Here is a 19697-nt window from a genome sequence, read left to right on the forward strand (position 1 = left end):
GCTAGCTGTTCCCAGCAGACCCCAAGCAGCTGGGGAAAGAGGGCGGCTGGGTCACGGTGAGGAGGAAGCATAGTCCTAAACAGAAGCCCCAGGTACACCACCAACCCGTTCATGTGTCTAACCGTTTTTCCCCACTCGGCGACACACCCGCCGGGGGTCAAACTCTGGTAATTGGTGATTCTGTTCTCAGACATGTGAAGCTAGAGACACCGGCAACCATAGTCAATTGTCTTCCAGGGGCCAGAGCAGGCGACATTGAAGGAAATTTAAAACTGTTGGCTAAGGGTAAACGTAAATTCAGTAAGATCATAATTCACGTCGGCAGTAATGACACCCGGTTACGCCAATCGGAGGTCACTAAAATCAATATTGAATCGGTGTGCAACTTTGCCAAAACAATGTCAGACTGAGTAGTTTTCTCTGGTCCCCTCCCCAATCAGACCAGGAGTGACATGTTTAGCCGCATGTTCTCCTTAAATTGCTGGCTGTCTGAGTGGTGTCCCAGAAACGATGTGGGCTTCATAGATAATTGGCAAACCTTCTGGAGGAAACCTGGTCTTGTTAGGAGAGACGGCATCCATCCCACTTTGGATGGAGCAGCTCTCATTTCTAGAAATATGGACAAATTTATTAAACCCCCCAAAATATGACTATCCAGAGTTGGGACCAGGAAGCAGAGTTGCAGTCTTACACGCCTCTCTGCAGCTTCTCTCCTCCTGCTACCCCCCCAAAAACCCATCTCCATAGAGACTGTGTCAGCTCCCGAACAGACAAAAAACAAACTAAAAACCAGCAACAAACAACTTAAACATAAACAATTACAAAGAAAGAACAATAAAGTATCCACATCTGAACCAAAGAGTAAAACAGTGAAATGTGGATTATTAAATATTAGGTCTCTCTTCTCCAAGTCTCTGTTAGTACATGACTTAATAATTGATCAACAAATTGATTTACTCTGCCTTACAGAAACCTGGTTGCAGCAGGATTATTATGTTAGTTTAAATGAATCAACACCCCCGAGTCATTCTAACTACCAGAAACCTCGAAGCACAGGCCGAGGGGGAGGTGTGGCAGCAATTTTTCACACCAGCCTATTAATTAATGAAAGACCAAGACAGACTTTTAATTCATTTGAAAGCCTGATGCTTAACCTCGTCCACCCCAGCTGTAAAACTCAGAAACCAGTCTTACTTGTTATCATCTATCATCCACCTGGGCCTTACACAGAGTTTCTGTCTGATTTCTCAGACTTTAATCTAATTTAGTTCTGAGCTCAGATAAAATAATTATTGTGGGTGATTTTAACATCCATGTAGATGCTAAAAATGACAGCCTCAACGTGGCATTTAGTCTGTTATTAGACTCAATTGGTTTCTCTCAAAATGTAAAAGAACCCACCCACCACTTTTATCACACTCTAGATCTTGTTTTAACATATGGCATAGAAACTGAACATTTAACAGTGTTTCCTGAAAACCCTCTCCTGTCTGATCATTTCCTGATAACATTTACATTTACAATAATTGATTACACAGCGGTGGAGAGTAGACTTTATCAAAGTAGATGTCTTTCTGAAAGCGCTGTAACTAAGTTTAAGAATATAATCCAGCCACTGTTATCATCTTCAATGCCCTGTACCAACATAGAGCAGAGCAGCTATCTGAACGCTACTCCAACAGAGGTCGATCATCTTGTTAATAATTTCACCTCCTCACTACGTACGACTCTGGATACTGTAGCTCCATTGAAAACTAAGGTCTCTAATCAGAAGTACCTGACTCCGTGGTATAATTCTCAAACACGTAGCCTAAAGCAGATGACTCGTAATCTGGAGAGGAAATGGCGTGTCACAAATTTAGAGGATCATCATTTAGCCTGGAGAAATAGTTTGCTGCTTTATAAGAAAGCCCTCCGCAAAGCCAGAACATCTTACTATTCATCACTGATTGAAGAAAATAAGAACAACCCCAGGTTTCTCTTCAGCACTGTAGCCAGGCTGACAAAAAGTCAAAAAGTCAGAGCTCTTTTGAGCCAACCATCCCTTTAACGTTAACTAGTAATGACTTCATGAACTTCTTCACAAATAAAATTTTTATCATTAGAGAAAAAATTACCAATAATCATCCCACAGATGTAATATTATCTACAGCTACTCTTATTACCATTGATGTTAAGTTAGACTCTTTTTCTCCAATTGATCTTTCTGAGTTAACTTCAATAATTACTTCCTCCAAACCATCAACGTGTCTTTTAGACCCCATTCCTACAAAACTGCTCAAAGAAGTCCTGCCATTAATTAATTCTTCGATCTTAAATATGATCAACCTATCTCTAATAATCGGCTATGTACCACAGGCCTTCAAGCTGGTTGTAGTTAAACCTTTACTCAAAAAGCCATCTCTAGACCCAGCAGTCTTAGCTAATTATAGGCCAATCTCCAACCTTCCTTTCATATCAAAAATCCTTGAAAGAGTAGTTGTCAAACAGCTAACAGATCATCTGCAGAGGAATGGTTTATTTGAAGAGTTTCAGTCAGGTTTCAGAGCTCATCACAGCACAGAAACAGCTTTAGTGAAGGTTACAAATGATCTTCTTATGGCCTCTGACATGGACTCATCTCTGTGCTTGTCCTGCTAGACCTTAGTGCAGCATTCGATACTGTTGACCATAATATCCTATTAGAGCGATTAGAACATGCTGTAGGTATTACAGGTACTGCACTGCAGTGGTTTGTATCATATCTATCTAATAGACTTCTGTAACCGGAAGGTCGCCGGTTCGATCCCCGGGCTCTCTGTCCTGGTCGTTATGTCCTTGGGCAAGACACTTTATCCTACTGGTGTTGGCCAGAGGGGCCGATGGCGCGATATGGCCGCCTCGGTTCTGTCAGTCTGCCCCAGGGCAGCTGTAGCTACAACCGTAGCTTGCCTCCACCAGTATGTGAGAGTGAATGAATAATGGCATTGTAAAGCGCTTTGGGTGCCTTGAAAAGCGCTATATAAATCCAATCCATTATTGTTATTACTCCAATTTATACATGTAAATGGAGAGTCCTCTTCACACACTGAGGTTAATTATGGAGTTCCACAGGGTTCAGTGCTAGGACCAATTCTGTTTACATTATACATGCTTCCCTTAGGCAGTATCATTAGAAGACATAGCATACATTTTCACTGCTATGCATATGACACCCAGCTCTATCTGTCCATGAAGCCAGATAACACACACCAATTAGTTAAACTGCAGGAATGCCTTAAAGACATAAAGACCTGGATGGCCGCTAACTTTCTGCTTCTTAATTCAGATAAAACTGAGGTTATTGTACTTGGCCCTGAAAAGCTTAGAAATATGGTATCTAACCAGATTCTTACTCTGGGTGGCATTACCTTGGCCTCCAGTAACGCTGTGAGGAACCTTGGAGTCATTTTTGACCAAGACATGTCCTTCAATGCACATATTAAACAAATATGTAAGACTGCTTTCTCCCATTTGCGCAACATCTCTAAAATTAGAAATATCCTGTCTCAGAGTGACGCTGAAAAACTAGTTCATGCATTTATTACTTCCAGGCTGGACTACTGTAATTCATTATTATCAGGATGTCCAAAAAACTCACTGAAAAGCCTTCAGCTAATCCAAAATGCTGCAGCAAGAGTACTGACAGGGACTAGGAAGAGAGCGCATATTTCTCCTGTTTTGGTTTCCCTTCATTGGCTTCCTGTTAAATCCAGAATTGAATTCAAAATCCTGCTCCTCACATACAAGGTCTTAAATAATCAGGCCCCATCTTATCTTAATGACCTTGTAGTACCATATCACCCTATTAGAGCACTTCGCTCTCGCTCTGCAGGTCTACTTGTAGTTCCTAAAGTATTTAAAAGTAGAATGGGAGGGAGAGCCTTCTGTTTTCAGGCCCCTCTTCTGTGGAACCAGTTTCCAGTTTGGATTCGGGAGACAGACACTATCTCTACTTTTAAGATTAGGCTTAAAACTTTCCTTTTTGCTAAAGCATATAGTTAGGGCTGGACTAGGTGACCCTGAATCCTCCCTTAGTTATGATGCAATAGACGTAGGCTGCCGGGGGATTCCCATGATGCATTGAGTTTTTCCTTTCCAGTCACCTTTCTCACTCACTATGTATTAACAGACCTCTCTGCATTGAATCATATCTGTTATTAACCTCTGTCTCTCTTCCACAGCATGTCTTTTATCCTGTCTTCCTTCTCTCACCCCAACCAGTCGCAGCAGACGGCCGCCCCTCCCTGAGCCTGGTTCTGCCGGAGGTTTCTTCCTGTTAAAAGGGAGTTTTTCCTTCCCACTGTCGTCAAAGTGCTTGCTCATAGGGGGTCATATGATTGTTGGGTTTTTCTCTGTATCTATGAAGCGCCTTGAGGCGACTTTTGTTGTGATTTGGCGCTATATAAATAAAATTGAATTGAACTATAAATCCAGCTTGAGGTGTTTATGTAAACACTGAAACAGGTTTGCTTGCTGCAAACATTCACACTGGATCCTACATTAAAGAACTCTGGTACTCCGGCTTCCTCCCACAGTCCAAAGACATGCAGTAAGTGGGGTTGGGTTAATTGGTGACTCCAAATTGCCCATAGGTGTGAATGTGAGTGCGAATAGTTGTCTGTCTCTATGTGTTAGCTCTGCAATAGACTGGCAACCTGTCCAGGGTGTACCCTGCCTCTACCCTGGTAGCTGGGATAGGCTCCAGCCCCCCTGCGACCCTGACAAGGAGAGAATGGATGGATGAGTGGAAGAAAGAAATGATGGGTGACAAAAATCTTTTTTTTTTTTTTTTAGATCCAGGAAGATACAGAACGGATAATATTTTATAAAGTACGTCAGTTATCTAAAAGGGAACACAATGATGCTTTTGGTAACTTACCACCATCTGCTGAGCTGTGATACAACTTCATACGCTCTCATTTATCTTTCAGATAAAATCCCCTGAATATTGTTGAAAGACTCAAAAATGTTGTCAAAGTAACAAGATTGCGTTTTAGGTTTTATTAGTCCAAATATTCTAAAGATTTAAGCTAATAAAACCTAAAAGACTTAAAAGCAAGTCTTTTTGTGTATTAAACACATTATTTCATTCAAATAACTTAAACTAACAGCTTCAGAGGGAATGTTTTAATGGTAGATCATTTCCACATGACAATGACACAATTAAAAATGTTCTCACGTCAACCTTTTTCCACAGTTTTCCCTTAAGGTAAGCTGGATTTAAACAGGTTATTTTTTGCACCTTCCTACCATTCATGTAACACTTTTCCATGTAAGAAAATACAGCATTTTAAAACATATTTGGCAATACAGAAGCAAACCCAGTAAGATTTCCTCCACAAAGAAATTTAATAAACCTTTTATGCTGACACGTGGATATCCTAGCCCTCCAACCCCCCAACATTTTTTTTTTACTAAAACAACCCAGAATGTTAACAGTCTATACAGCTAAAGGGCATAATTAATTCTGAAAAAACATTACAATCTTATCATTGGAACAGTGTGTTTTCTGCTAACAAACATCTCCTAACTAAGCAAGATAAAGATAATTACATAGTGGAGTAAGGAAAAAAGGAACGGCCATTTCTGAATAGAGTTTCGTACTGATACCAGGTATCAAATCTTTAGGAATTACCAATTAAGCAAATTTCATCCTAAGGAAGGCAAGCACAAGTGCCTGTTGCAGTTCTTCGTTTTACAAGGCTATTTACTGTTGCTTGTCTTTGGCTCAAGGCCTAGTGATCAAACAGAAGGCACTTTCGTTGGCATTGGTGATGCAACTAACATGGCAGTTTTACCTCAGGGCCTAAATGAAGATTTGTGAGAATGTAGCAAAGATTATGCCTTGACCTTGATTTTAGAGTTACATCATCAAGGAAATGGTGATCCTTTTACCTGGCAAAGATTTCCCAAACTTTTGAATAAACATCCATCAAATTTCTTTCTTGTAGTTTTAAAGTAACTTTACACAAATGGTGTAATGGGCTTTCATGACTGGAATCTTAGATATTGTACGCTTCTCAGTTCTATATCAGTATTCACAGGAACCATACTTTTTAACTAGCAATCTGTCAGTTATTTAAATTTAAAAAAAAAAAAAAAAAGACTTCTATGGATTCACTTGCACAAAACTTGTGAGCGTGCAGAAAAAGGATAAAAGAGTGTGGTTGGTAACCTCGTCCAGTGCTGAGATGAAAAACAACCTGGCATAAGCCAGGAAATACTGTAGATAGGGAAGTTCTTACCGAAGATGTACTATGAGACACTAACATTTAAAGGACTTGAATGGTATTCGCTTCTTTTTTTTGCTACTTTACCACCAATCACATTTACAGAACTGGCAACCATTTTTCAAAGCAAACCAATATTTGAATGAGGTCTCCTATTCCAGGCAGCCACTCATCTCCATTCTGTTTTATGCAGCATGGAAATTCAATTTTCACCAGTTTTCATACTGGCATAAGGGAAACCTAAAATTCCATTATTAGCATGACCCAAGTGGCTAGAGGTGATTGGGTTCTGGGTAATTGATCCATTTTGAATCTTGCTTTAAAAACTTTAAGAGCATCATCAGATACCATCAAAATCAAAGTGAAGTCTATATTAAAGTGGCCCCATATGCTCTTCTCTTGGACTCCATTAGAGTAGCTTTGTGTGACTTATAGTTCAAAATGATCCTCATTTATCTTAGCCCCTTAGTTCATCCATATGTTCAGGATCCCTCTGCCCTCATGAACAGAAGGGTTGAACCAAGTGTGTGGATCTTCTGCGCTCATCGTCCGGACCATCAGACTGAGACGGCCACATTAGAGAATGCCACTCTCATTCATACCATAAAGAGTCAAGAGTGGGAAAATGACCCGACACCGGCTCTTTAGAGCAGTCTGAAACCTGAGCTTTTGTCTCACAGAGATTACTTGTACATTGACCTCATTATTTAAAACTTTGGCCACGTTTAATACAAGCATCCACCACTGTAACAGTGTTAGCATCACAGGTCCATTTTAAGCTAGTAGGCCCACACTGGACATGCCCAAAAAACAAATCTCAACATGACTGTAAAGGATTAAATAATCATCATTTCACAAAGAAACAAATGTCTGCCTGGAATGCAGGAAAAACTATAAGAAATTATTATAAAGTGTACCTTGGAAAACAGAGGCGTAGTAAATGAGTCCCAACATACAAGAACAGAAATTATTTCACCAAAAAAAAGAAAAAGGGATCACCTGAATTTCCATTTTCATACACAACCAATGACTTTGTGATTTATCACATCACCAGTAGTAAATCACTAAAATGACTTGTGACTATGACAGTTGCTATCAACACTTGAAAACCCTCAGAACGATGGAACAGCTTTGTACGAGACCCTGAATTATACTACAGAGGAATGGAGAGGATCAGGGATGAAACTATCAACAGGCTGCTTTAAGACCACAGATGAATCACATTATTACACTTTTTATGACTCTTACTGATCTTTGACAGTGGGTGCAAGATTGTTCGATGGCCAACATATGCTAAAAGCCAGGAGATGGTGTACCGTGCACGTGACAAACAGGATACTTAACAGTGACCAGCAGTCTGGATGGAAGGGAGATGATGGTTCTACTCCCTCGTTTCACTACATGCTGCGCTCGCCTTCTCCATGTCTGCTTAGACCTTCCAATGGTGGATTAGAACAAACAACAGTGATCAGGTTATCTTTTTCTACTGGAACAAAACCCAAGTAACCACCCGTGTGGTTAACACGCTGCTTGGCTTTCTTACAGATCTCCCACCAATCACAAAGTAGTGCATTTTCCAAGTTTTGTTCACATCCTGCAAATGAACTGTAACTCAGCTTGGCAAGATCACTGTTACTGTTCAAGTGATAATCACATGTATACAAAAGCCCAATGAACATTAATGAAGTGGGAACAGAAAAATAAAGAGTTGCTTCTGCCACTAGGCCGCTCCTGCCCTTGAACAATCACAGTGTAGCAGGCTTTGCTACCTTTATGAGCCTATTAGGGAGAGAGAAACACTTTACTGGTATCTTAATTTACAAAATTGTGATCATAAAAATAAAGCCTTGGACCTGTGACAATAAAACAATGAGGAAAAAAACATCTGATGCAATAATATGACATCCCCCCCCCAAAAAAAAGGAAAGGTAATTTACCGTAACACTCCTTTAGGCACATAATTCTTTATGGGTTTCCACTCGTGTGGTGGTCAGGAATGCTTTATCCACAAGAACAACAACAACACAAAAAAAAGTGAGGGTGCCTTTACTCAAACCTGGCAAAAAGAACCCACAGTTCCATTTTGAAAGACTTGTTTCTGTGGCTTCAGATGAAACAACCACGTACAACAAAGAAATTCACACACGGCTGAACTGCACACTCGACCAGGACGACAGGACAGAAGACATCCCGAACACATCTGAAGTCTGACCCACCAAACTAAGACCCTGATCACTTATTTGTAATTTTTTAAAATCCAGATTTTCTGTTGCTTTGTTGGTAGTTTTTTCCTTTTTCCTTAAAGGTTTGTGTCGACACTAAATCACAATCTAGTCTGGAATATTGCTCAGCAGCTATGTACAGAATTGCAAAACAAACGTTCTGACTGATCTACACACACACACACACAATACATCTCACACTGTGCCGTGTTTTATTTTAGTGGTCCTCTTCAAAAAGAAATATACTAAAAAGTGTAAACATAAAAAAATAATAACACAAACTGTTGCCCCCTTCTCATAGAACCTGATTTGCAACTAAAAGATAACCTAGTGAGTGTTTCTTCTAATTTTGGAACCCAATATTCGGCTCCGAGTTTTAGTGCAGATGAGCTGTGCAGCAATAGGAAGCTTTCCAACCATTTCAAATCAAGCACCCTAAAAAAGGTCCTGTGTTTTTCTTCCACTTTCCAATTGTTGTTCAAATGAGAGCTGTCCTCTGCCTCTGGTTGTTTGCGTTGTTGTTGTTGTGTTCTCACCTCCCCCAAATCCGAGCATGCACGCATACACATGTACGCGCACTTTCACTCTCTCACACACACACACACACACACACACACACACACACACACACACCCTTCCTTAAGCGAGTTTAAAATGTTAAAACAAGGAAAAAGAAATTAAAGGAGAAAAAAGAAAAGAAAAATCATCTTTCACTTACAAATCCTTCCGTGTTTGCAATCAACAATGAGTTGTCAGGCCCAACATTTAAGTTAAATTTCTTCATTTTTTTTTTCTTTTTTTGAACACACAGCAGAATAAACATTGTTTGGAAGCAAGGTCTCCTGGTGGCAAGTCAAATGTTCAGAGGTCACATTTCTTTTTTTTCTCTGTTTGTTTGTTTCTCAGGTTTTTCTTGCCGTTCTTGGCAGCTCAGTCCTGCTTGGCCTGTAGCTGCTGCTTCCAGGCCTCATTCAAGTAAACCAATCGCTTGTAGTTGAGAATAAAGAGAATGAAGTTCAGCGCGTATGTGGTGATGCAGATGATGCAGAAGTCCTTTAGGACAAAGTAGAGGATGTAACCCAGGTAGAGGGACCCAACCACCGACAAGATGGATGTCGTCATGAGAATGAGGGCGGCCATTGCACTGACAGTCATTCCTAAGGCAAGAAACACAAATTGAGGCTTAAACAGGTAACCATTAAAAAAATTAATAAAAAAATACACCTTCACACAATCTCCTGAGAGAGCTCTTGTCACAGAGCTTTCAGCCTCAGGCACTTCTGCATTTATATTGTGAGTCCTCGTGACGACATTCAGCCCGCACACTGAGCCAGCCGGCTGCTTATGTCATCGTGCTGTCACATGATGACACGTCCTTATTTTGTCAGTGTCTGCACTTCTTTTACACCAGGTTTGTACTCATAGGAGTCACTACTAAACACACAGGTATTCTCTTTTGCTACCGTTATTGTTTTAGACATTTATCATCATGATTTAGATCAAACGATGGGATGCAGCTTTGGTTCAACAATCACTAACAACTGGGAACAACATGTTAAAAAAAGCTGTATTCGATTCCACCAGCCTGCGGTGATAAAAACAAGGATTTTTACAGATGTACTGGTAAAGTTACTGCGTTTGTCAAAAGAGTGTAAGGACTGAATGATGGGAGGAAAGGCAGCAAAGATTTTCTAAGCACGCTCTTTCAAGCAGCTATAATGTGTGTTGCTCCTTGCTGTATCCACAGACACACACAGAAGTAGATTGTGTGTACTTTTGGGTGTCCCCATTGCCATCTATTGTAACTACAACACTGACTATGGATGTGAACTAGGGCTGGGCTATATCATACCGTTCACGGTAATACCGGTGTAATGTTGGGCAACGATAGGAAAATGAAATATCGCGATAGAATATGGGTAAAACGTAGATGCGCAGAGCCTTTGTTTACATAAGCACAAGGCGGCGATGCAGAATAAGAAGAGCGAAAGGGGATTGTTAAATGAAACGGATGAACCAGAATTGGTTTGTAAAAATCCTGCAACTTCAGTGGTGTGTAACTGGTTTGGCTTTCATCTGTCAGATGCACAACAAAGCACCATTTTTGGTAGCGCATGCTAGCGGGCTGTCGTTATTACCGTGTTTTTTGGAAAATACGGCACATTTTTCTGAAAATCGACAATAGTTGGGTTGCGGTCACGTGGTTCTGATGACGTGCGGAGGCAGCGCGATTTTTGAGTGGAGGGCGGAAGTAAACATGGACACTGTGGAGAGTCAGGAGAGCAGCTATTGTGCAACTTTAGACCCCGTTTCTCGGGAGAGATATAAACAGATAGTTAAAAAATATATCGGACGTGATCCGTATTCTTTGAAAATGTCCGAATACACCACAGAAGTAAAGGATTTGCCTACTATCGAGGCTGTGGATATCACCAACTACTTGGTCCTCCAGACTTCTTACTACACTAGGCAGCAAATGAAAGCTTTCAAGAGTCTGGAGGCGTACAATTTTTTTGTCAGCGGGTGGGTCCACAACCTTGGAACAAAACGTCTCCGTGATGGATACAGTTTGGTGTTTGCAAGGGTGAGTGTTTGTTCTTATATTGCTTTATCTTAAACACGCTAACAGTTAGCGGTAGCGGCTTTAACGTCAACAAACATGCCACATCCTTAGGACTTCGTTAGAGTGACAGTTGTTTGTTTCAAGGTAAACCATTCTCAGCGGTCTAACGAGACACCTCTGAAGACTTGGGTAATTGCAAAGGAGGATGGAGAAGTGATTGCAGCTCATTGCAATTGTATGGCAGGGTTAGTAGCCTGTTCTCCACTGTCACTAGGCTCAAATCCGGGCTCTCAGCCATCTGTTGCATATCCAAAATCGCCTCTGCACATCGATGCTGTTCTGCCTTAAGCTTCATTCTTTTCTCTCGTTTGAGAACTGATTCCGATCTGGGTTTTCGTTCGTAGCCGAGATTGACCGTCGGAGCCCAGTCCTCCGACTCTTCGTCATCCAAAGCACTTGGGCAGCCTATAGTCCCAATTAAGTCAATATTAGACTACTAACTTAAAAGCACTAAGTAAACGAGAATTTAACGACAACCTAATGCTAATAAGTTCGTTTGCAAACATAACATTACCTCTGACGAAGTGGTCGCTGCAGACACGGGCATTGGCAGACTCTGCTCCTCCCGACTGTAAACGTAAATTTAAAATCCATTTTTTCCTACGTTTTTCGGTTAGAATTTTCCATTTTTCTCCTCTTCGTTGGGCTATTTTTGGTACCCTAAAATACCGTTTATCAGTTTCTCTGGTCGACCTACTGGAGCATCCGTAAACACAACAGGACATAGGCATTTTGCGTACTGTCTGTCTGTGATTTTGCGCTTATCTTTTTCACTTCCGACCGCCAGTCAAATTTCGCGCTTTACGTCGACGTCACGTCTACGTCAAATGAAACCTAGCTATTCCCCTTATGTATGAATTCTGGTTGTGTTTACTGACCTCGAAACGATTTTATGTGGTACACGGCGCTCGGAAATCTGTCAAATTTTTCAGTACGACTTTGCACCGCTTGATGGATTGTCGGAGCATTACGCCTATCGTAGACAGGAGCCTCGCGGAGTGATACGTACTGTGGTTCAACATAATATTACCGTATTGTGTGTATAACCTATTAGGTTTTGTGGATATTATACATGGTTATGCTCAGGATATGTCGGCCAATTTCCACTGGAAATGCCTTTTGGTTAAACTGTCAGCAAGGAATTTGCATTTGCACTGTAAAAGTTTTATATAACTTTAATGATTAAGTGTTTAAGTGAAAATACATTGATGGGGTTTTTTTTTTTGCACTAATAAAGTTGTGGAGTTGTAAAGTATTTTGTCTAGTGTCAATTATATCATCAGTTTTATTGTTATCGCAAATTTTCAAATGTATATCGTGATAAATATTTTTGGTCATATCGCCCTGCTCTAATGTGAACTTCATGCTTCAAAGACACTAAACCCTCACTGACTGAGTGAAAACAGATGAACCAGTGAAAGTTAACTGTGATACATCTGCACACATATAGGTGCCTCCATGTGTGAATAGCCTGCATCTGAGGACTGTGATGATCAGCACGCAGTAAGAATCTCAGATGGGTGTTAACAGATGTGCTTGATTTAGTAAGTGTTCACTTATAGAGCTGAAATGGATAAAAGTTCATCAGAATCTCAAACTTTGCTTGATTACCTCGACACAAATATTACTGTATATTTACTTCGTCCTCGCAACACGTAACTAATCTCTAGTTTCTTCATTACAGTTAAGGAATAAAGAAGCTAAAGATCCTCTGCAGGGACATCGCCAAATGTCACAACTATAGCAATAATTCAGTGTTTTGCAACGGCTGTTCTAACCTGCTCACTGGCATTGACCAGAGATTATGGCCCTGGTTATGCTGATTTTGGAGCAATGCTTACGTGCAAATATTTTCCAATCCAAGGCCATGCAACCAGTCTTTAATATGGAAATCTTTACCCACTGCAGCAGTTTGGATAAACTGGGATACTATTGTCCTAGTCAAATGAGTGTTAAATGCAGCAGCTAAAAGGACCTCTTGTTCAGTGCTAGGGCCAGGTGGCCGGGCAAGCCTACAGGCCTCCGGCAGGCTAACATGTCGAACCAGCATGACTGAGTCACATACGCCAGAGGGAGGAAAAACAATGTTCAAGTTAAAACAAGTCACACACAGAGAGAGAAATATTCACAATCACAGTTATCTGTCGGTGTCAAGATTAGAGTGTGGCAAACAAAACGATATCAGGCATCAAACCAAACAGAAGAAGGATAAGAAGTTTTCTAAAAACTCATCTCTGCAGTCCTATGGGAGGTCCAAAAACATTTCAATACAGGTCAGCAGGAAATGCTTCCTACAACACAAACTTCGCATTTAACTGCATTATTATCATTTATAAACTCCGTGTGATGTCAGTGTCATGTGAGTCAGGTTGAGGCAAAAATAGCTGTGTTACAGGAAAGCAACAAGTTGAGTCAGCACTTGCCTCTAGAGCAAAGGCAAAGAGAGATTTGTCATATATAATCCAAAACGTAATGACAAAGTAACCCACAACTGGGAACAGAGTATAGGCTTACCTAGAAGCAGCTGAAAGGCATAAAAGACAATCCCATAGACACTGTTGGGTTGGTTCAGTGCACTGTCATTTCCAAAAATTGAGCCCAGGAGTCCGAATCCTCGACCCCACCTAAACCACAATAGAATAAAATAGAGTTTATTCATGGAAATCAACATGCACAACATGCAACGAGGCAGACTGAAGTCAAAAGATATTACAAAAAAACAAAAAAAAAAAAAAAAAAAACACTTCCTAGTGTTTGCTTCCTAAAATGCTGCAGTGAGGTGTTCATTTGAGTAAAATAACAGCAAATTATTACTCTCAGAAGAGCATTTTACTATTTAATAAACTGAACCTTTAAAAAAAAAAAGGGGGGGGGGGGGGGGGGAATCTGTTTCAGTAACAAAAAACATTTATTGTTGGCCTGAAATTCAATAAACCAATTCCAAAATATGTAGAAAGGCAGCATGTCACAAAGACAAATCACTACATCTTGACTTATGTGTTGCCTGACATGAAGCAGTTCAAACAGGAGGAATTTCTTTCTTCCTTGAGTTTCTGATATGCCATCTTTTCTTTGTATATGAAATCATTGTTTGTATTTTCTGGATGCCAAAGTATGCAGGATGAGAGAGAGAGAGAGAGAGAGAGAGAGAGAGAGAGAGAGAGAGAGAGAGAGAGAGAGAGAGAGAGAGAGAGAGAGAGTTGATGGGTAAGATCTAGGGCTGGGTATCGTCACTGATTTCTAGAATCGATTCAATTCCGATTCACAAGGTCCCGAATCGATTCGATCCACGATTCGATTTAAATCTGGGATATTTTGACAGTCAGAAATATTATAATTCAGATCAGTACATTTACATATTTTTGTATCAATAAAAAGGAAGCTGACACACGCAAGACTTTATCAAAGGTGTGAGCGTCACAGCAGATACCTTTGTGTCAAAGTAGCTGAAGATAAAACACAGAAAAACATGAAGGTGATTTTCCTGGCCTGGGATTTTATAAAAATATTCTGCAGTACATCAAAAACGAAAGAAAACCATTAATCAACATATGAACATTACCTCTGAAGTTACAGCGGTTTTATTAGAGACATGGTTAAGCGTTTTGCATTTTGAATAATTTTAAAAAGTTTAAATTTGTTCAGTATTGAACAGCAGAAATGAGGTTTTCTTTTCGGAAGAATGTAAAAGGGAAAAAAACAGCGGCTGACAGCGCTGTAAACAACAGTAGACTTGTGCGTAACAAGCAAGCGAATAATGAAGAAAGGGAAACTGTTCTTGAAGTACAGAGATAGAGAGAGAGAGAGAGAGAGAGGGAGGGAGAGAGAGAGAGCTGTGCATCGCGGTGGAAGCAAAACAGTAAAAGTCAGAGTGAATACATGACGATGTTTATGTGAATCTTCTTTTGCTGCTGGTTCGGTCAATATTGTTTGGAGAGAGATCAAACTAACAGCTTTAGAATCGGCGCATAAAGGGCGTGAACACAAAGCTTGGACCCGCCGACACATCAGAATCAGCAAGCTGTCGGCTTTCAGCCCCGACCGTGTCCTTGCCGTCGGGTGAGAAAGGCGACATCTCACTGATTCTGATCCGCGGGTCGCGCTGTGTGTTTAAGTCTATGTGCAGAATCCGTGTTCCTGCTCTCATTTACTGTCTTAACTGTTTGGTGGTTCTTGAAATTTTGTGAGATGTCACCAGAGATTCTGGCATTTCGGGCAAAATAAATTTATATTAAAAAAATCGATTCAGGATTTTAATGAATCGATTCAGGATTTTAATGAATCGATTTTACGTTATCCAAGCCGGAATCGATTTTAATCGATGAATCGATTATAAAAACCCACCCCTAGTAAGATCCAGTCCTGAAGAACTTCATTTTTTAAAGCCCCAATCCACATTGATCTATGCACTTGCTTATTTATCATTGTAAAACATAATTTGATAGAAGCATGTGTAAATGTCATTTCAATAACTCTGATCCATGTTTGACATTGTCCGACGTAACAACGCAATCCACCATGTCTCACAGTAAGAGTACTAGGAACACACAAAGGTTATGTCCTAGTGTGGACTTGCTTTTTGCAAACGCATTTCACTTTGTGAAAGCTTATTCTCCTTTTGTATAATGTATATTGTGTGTGCACCCTGTATATAATAAATTGTATTTTCCACATTACTAAATGTCCTTCTTTCCATTCATTTCACTAGAGCACCATTGTGCCTAGTTCTTTAACTGATAAGCTGAGAAAAACAGACCCTTCAGCTCACAAAAATACAGGATGACATAAAGATTACACTGCTGGAAACCATAACTGAAAAGTCACCGACTCATTCAACAAATATGCAGTAAGTCCTAGACAGGTTGCATTCCAGGTGTAATCAGGGCCAGCAGTGCCTCTCATTCAAACAGGCCCAGTAGATGGTGTTATTGTACTTTATTAGAACTGAATGGCCACCAAAAGCTGTTAAGCACCTTAACAGTATGCATACAAAAAGTGTATAATAATCATGAGAAAAAAATCTAAGTAATAATCTCTGGAGATGCACCTGTCTGGCAAGGATGCGTGATGCTACAGTCCCCTCCACTGACCTCTGGACTAGCTCTGTGTTCCTTTAGGTAACCAGGCTGTAGGGTTTTAGCTCTTTGGACTTATAATTGGTGACGTTAGCACAAGAGCTAACGACAGCTGTGTGACAGCCAAAGTAGGAGGTTAGTCATTTAAGTTATTTGACTAAATTCACCAACATCAACCCAGCAAACAAATGTCCCAGTTCTGGTCATCGGAGTAACTGACTTCACGTAGCAGCATCACTCATACATTCACAATAGCCTCGCTGCGCACAAGCTATCGGGAACTTTAATGCTATATAGTTGGTTTTAACATATGTTTTAGCTTTAAGACGTGCAAAGGACAGTCGGTCTGAACAGGATCCCATTAAAACTGACAGCGTTTATGACTCTGCTGTCAGTTGGTTCAGAAGTGAAACTGGCTTAAATGTTAACCAACGGGTTTCGTTAGCTAATGGTTAGCAAAATTAGCTTCTTGGTGCTACAAAGCTAATGTGGCGCTTTAGAACCAACACCTACAATGGTAAAGTTACTTTTTCTAACTAATGCATGCATAACAGAGAGCTACCAGCCATGGCTTGTGATTAGCTTTTACGGTTGGGGTTAGCAGTCAAATGTTAGCAGAGTGCATTTGACAGTTTAAACCGCGCAGCCCTTCCCAGATTGTCACAATAGCAGGCAGCTTCATTGAGCGCCACTGTCGGCGCTCTTTGCTGAATTCAAATTACCTTGAGCTGAACACTTTTGAACAGCTGATGGAGCTGCTGACGTCGCACAGAGCTTTATAACTCGCATCCCGCGCCTTTTCCCTCTCGACGTGAAAAGCATATAAAGACAACAGTATGCCTAGCAGGCAAACAAGAAGCCTGGCTATTCTTTCCCACCGAGGGGTGGACACTCTCAGGACGGGCGCCGCCATCACTCTCTGGCCTAGCTGGAGACACGCATACACACGCAGCCAGCTCGCCTGTGAGACTCTACTGCGACGTGGAAAAGCGTCACTACGTGTGCCACACCGTCAGGGCGGGACGCTGGGCCGAGGAGGAAAACATCCCAGAAAATGCTGAGCGCAGATTTCTGGGAGAGAAGCAGGAGGCAAATAAACGATATTCAGGCCACGTGCCGCGTTTTATTTTAACATGAATGCATGTAAGAGTACTGGGGAGACCGGTATTTGTTGTATTTTGTGCAGATTTGTTTTAGAAATACATACAGCGCATTGCCCGTAAAACAGGAATCCACATGCTCTACTTAGGCTCCCTTATTTCAAAATGGTGCCCTATTTAGGGTACCTTATTGTATAAGAATGTCCCGCTTAAGCTGCCTTTTAATGTCGGCGCGTTAATAAAAATACATACTTTTCTTTTTATCGTAAAATCAAGTTGATTTGAAAGTTTTCATATATAGTCCTCGGACAGTCACGTGAGAGCGGAACATACAAATTGAAACAGAAACAAAAAATCATAATACAAGGCAGACACGAGTCGTTCGTACGCAGAGCTCATCTTTAGACAGAGCCATTCCACTTCCTATCAATGAAATTGTCCACTTGTTTCTTGAACCCAGGAGCGCAGCAGAGGGCGCTAGCGAGAGAGTATTTGGTGAAATTGTCAGGTCAGGTGAGCTAAACTGATAAAATAATTGTTTACACATGCTTTTAGCCAAAAGATACAGCGTTCCTCTTTATTTTAGCGAAGGTAGTTTTAACCATAAAACGACATTTATGTACTTATAGTTTTCCCACAGAGAAACAGTTTTGCTAGCGCCTGTTGACTGGTCCGTCGAGGAGTTACGACAGCGCATACTCCTTTTGAGGCATCTGTGTACAAACGATAACTAGATGTTTGAAGCGTGGTTAACAGAAACTTTATCCGCGTATAAGAAGCAGCTGGTTATGGTGGTTGAAGATGATGCCATCAGGAGACTGGTGCTACAATGCTCTCTGTTGCTGCTGGCTTCATGCCTGAAATCAAAATGGCATGTGCCGTAAAATGGCTCATGGTGCTGCGATGTCGCTAAATTTCACAGAAATGTGTTTAATACAATTGAACTCCGGAAATATCTATATAAAGCGTATTTAAATTATCGCAAAGGTGTCTAGCAAAAATGTTTGCGGAATGTAAATGTCGCGGGCTAAACGTTGATCATCCTGAACTAGCTCGCGAGCGCCCCCTTTGAAAACAAAAGTCCAGAAAGGGGGTGTTTACTCTAAATTTACAAACTCTCTGGTATGTCCGTGTGCTCGCCTCAAAAACAAAAGGAAGTGGAACAGCCGTGATCACATGACTGCATGTATTAAAACACGGCGTGACATCATATGTTTACTCGCTGCAAGAAACTGTCTGCGAACAAGTGCTGCTCTCCGTGTCCAAATGGCGACAGATATTGAAAGACTGGTCTCTTTCGAGGAGGCCTACTACGATCAGTACGACTACTACAATCTGCTAGAGTACTCGGGCCACGCTGGCGGTAAAGGAAGATCCAAGAGGGAAATCGAGCTGAACACAAACCGCCATTGCCCTGCAGGGCACGAGAGGAAGATTGCAGAAAAATATCACAATAGCCAAATGAAACGCAGGAGAACCAAGAGCTCGTCATCCTGATGGCTTTTTTTCTGCGATGTTTACAGGTAGCTATGGATTGGTGTCGTCTGAACGTTGTGTTTATGTTGAACGGTTGTGATAGAAAAACAATCCTGCCTGGAATTTGTACAGCCCAGCCAACGACGCCATGCCAAAACAGTTCACACCCATAGAGGAGCAACAACACCTGCCTTTGTAACAGCAGTCAGGAGATCGCGATCCGTCCTTGACGGAGTAAGTGATATTGTGCATTGTGGCCTTCAGAATGGACCGAGCGTCCCCACAGCTCAGGCTAGCATTGGAGGAAAATAAACAGGTTATCATTTGTCAGTAACTGGATCAGTTAATTTCTCTTTAGCGTTATTTTTGGCTGCTTTGAGCTTTCGGGCTGTTTGTCTGTCAAAACAAAAATTAAAATATGCGGGGCTTTTTGATATGTCAAAGAACAAACTGCTCATGTATAAATAAAAAATACCTGTAGCGCCAGCCTGCCTTCTTTAAAAAAAAACAAAAAAAACGTATATGTCAGCAAACCTAAATTTAAAAGGGAAACATTGAGTTTGTTTTACTAAACAATGTATTTATGTTTCTTTTTTTTAATATGATTCTCCACACAGATTTCGGATTTCTGATGTTGACCATGGCCAAGTGTCTCTGCCTTCTTGACCCAGTGAGTGGAGTGCTGTGACACCAGGAACGTGCCCATTAGTCATAAGGCAGCCCTCCATTCCATAGGTTTCCCTGTAACAAGACACCCCCCCCCCTCCCTTCCTTCAAGTTACAGCTGTGCAAGAATAGTTAGTGTTAAGCTATGTAAGTCAGTGGATTGTGTGCTTGAAAGCTAAATGTATAGATATATACATCCACTGTGGGTGCAGGAGATATGCTGATTTTAAATCAAATAAAAAGTTGATGGTAATTGAACCAGTGTCATGTTTTCATTTGAAATG

General features: G+C 40.9%; 1 protein-coding gene, 1 long non-coding RNA gene and 1 pseudogene across 4 annotated transcripts; 1 reads left to right on the top strand and 2 right to left on the bottom strand.

Annotated features, from left to right (window-relative positions):
• Positions 1-5133: 5133 nt before the first annotated feature.
• vkorc1l1 (vitamin K epoxide reductase complex, subunit 1L1) lies at positions 5134-17248 on the bottom strand. The gene is made up of 3 exons (XM_085469660.1): positions 16894-17248; positions 13611-13720; positions 5134-9630 (listed from the first exon to the last, which is right to left on the bottom strand). The coding sequence occupies exons 1-3, from the start codon at positions 17082-17084 to the stop codon at positions 9404-9406; spliced, it is 528 nt and encodes a 175-aa protein (XP_085325786.1). The 5' UTR covers positions 17085-17248; the 3' UTR covers positions 5134-9403.
• LOC146699792 (uncharacterized) lies at positions 10998-12229 on the bottom strand. The gene is made up of 2 exons (XR_014922478.1): positions 11611-12229; positions 10998-11501 (listed from the first exon to the last, which is right to left on the bottom strand). It is a non-coding gene; the product is annotated as an uncharacterized LOC146699792 (long non-coding RNA).
• Positions 17249-18384: 1136 nt separating the features above from the next.
• Positions 18385-19671, top strand: LOC146699793 (nuclear protein 1 pseudogene; annotated as a pseudogene). Of its 2 annotated transcripts, XR_014922477.1 has the most exons (3): positions 18385-18794; positions 18880-18981; positions 19365-19671. The product of XR_014922477.1 is annotated as a nuclear protein 1 pseudogene, transcript variant X2 (transcript). The 2 variants fall into 2 exon arrangements; XR_014922476.1 differs by lacking the exon at positions 18880-18981 and having other exon boundaries at positions 18389-18794.
• Positions 19672-19697: the final 26 nt, after the last annotated feature.

This window comes from Copadichromis virginalis, linkage group LG10, assembly GCF_057382275.1.
Source record: "Copadichromis virginalis isolate Kocher_CV1m ecotype Utaka linkage group LG10, C_Virginalis_male_GT1.1, whole genome shotgun sequence".
NCBI lineage: Eukaryota > Metazoa > Chordata > Actinopteri > Cichliformes > Cichlidae > Copadichromis > Copadichromis virginalis.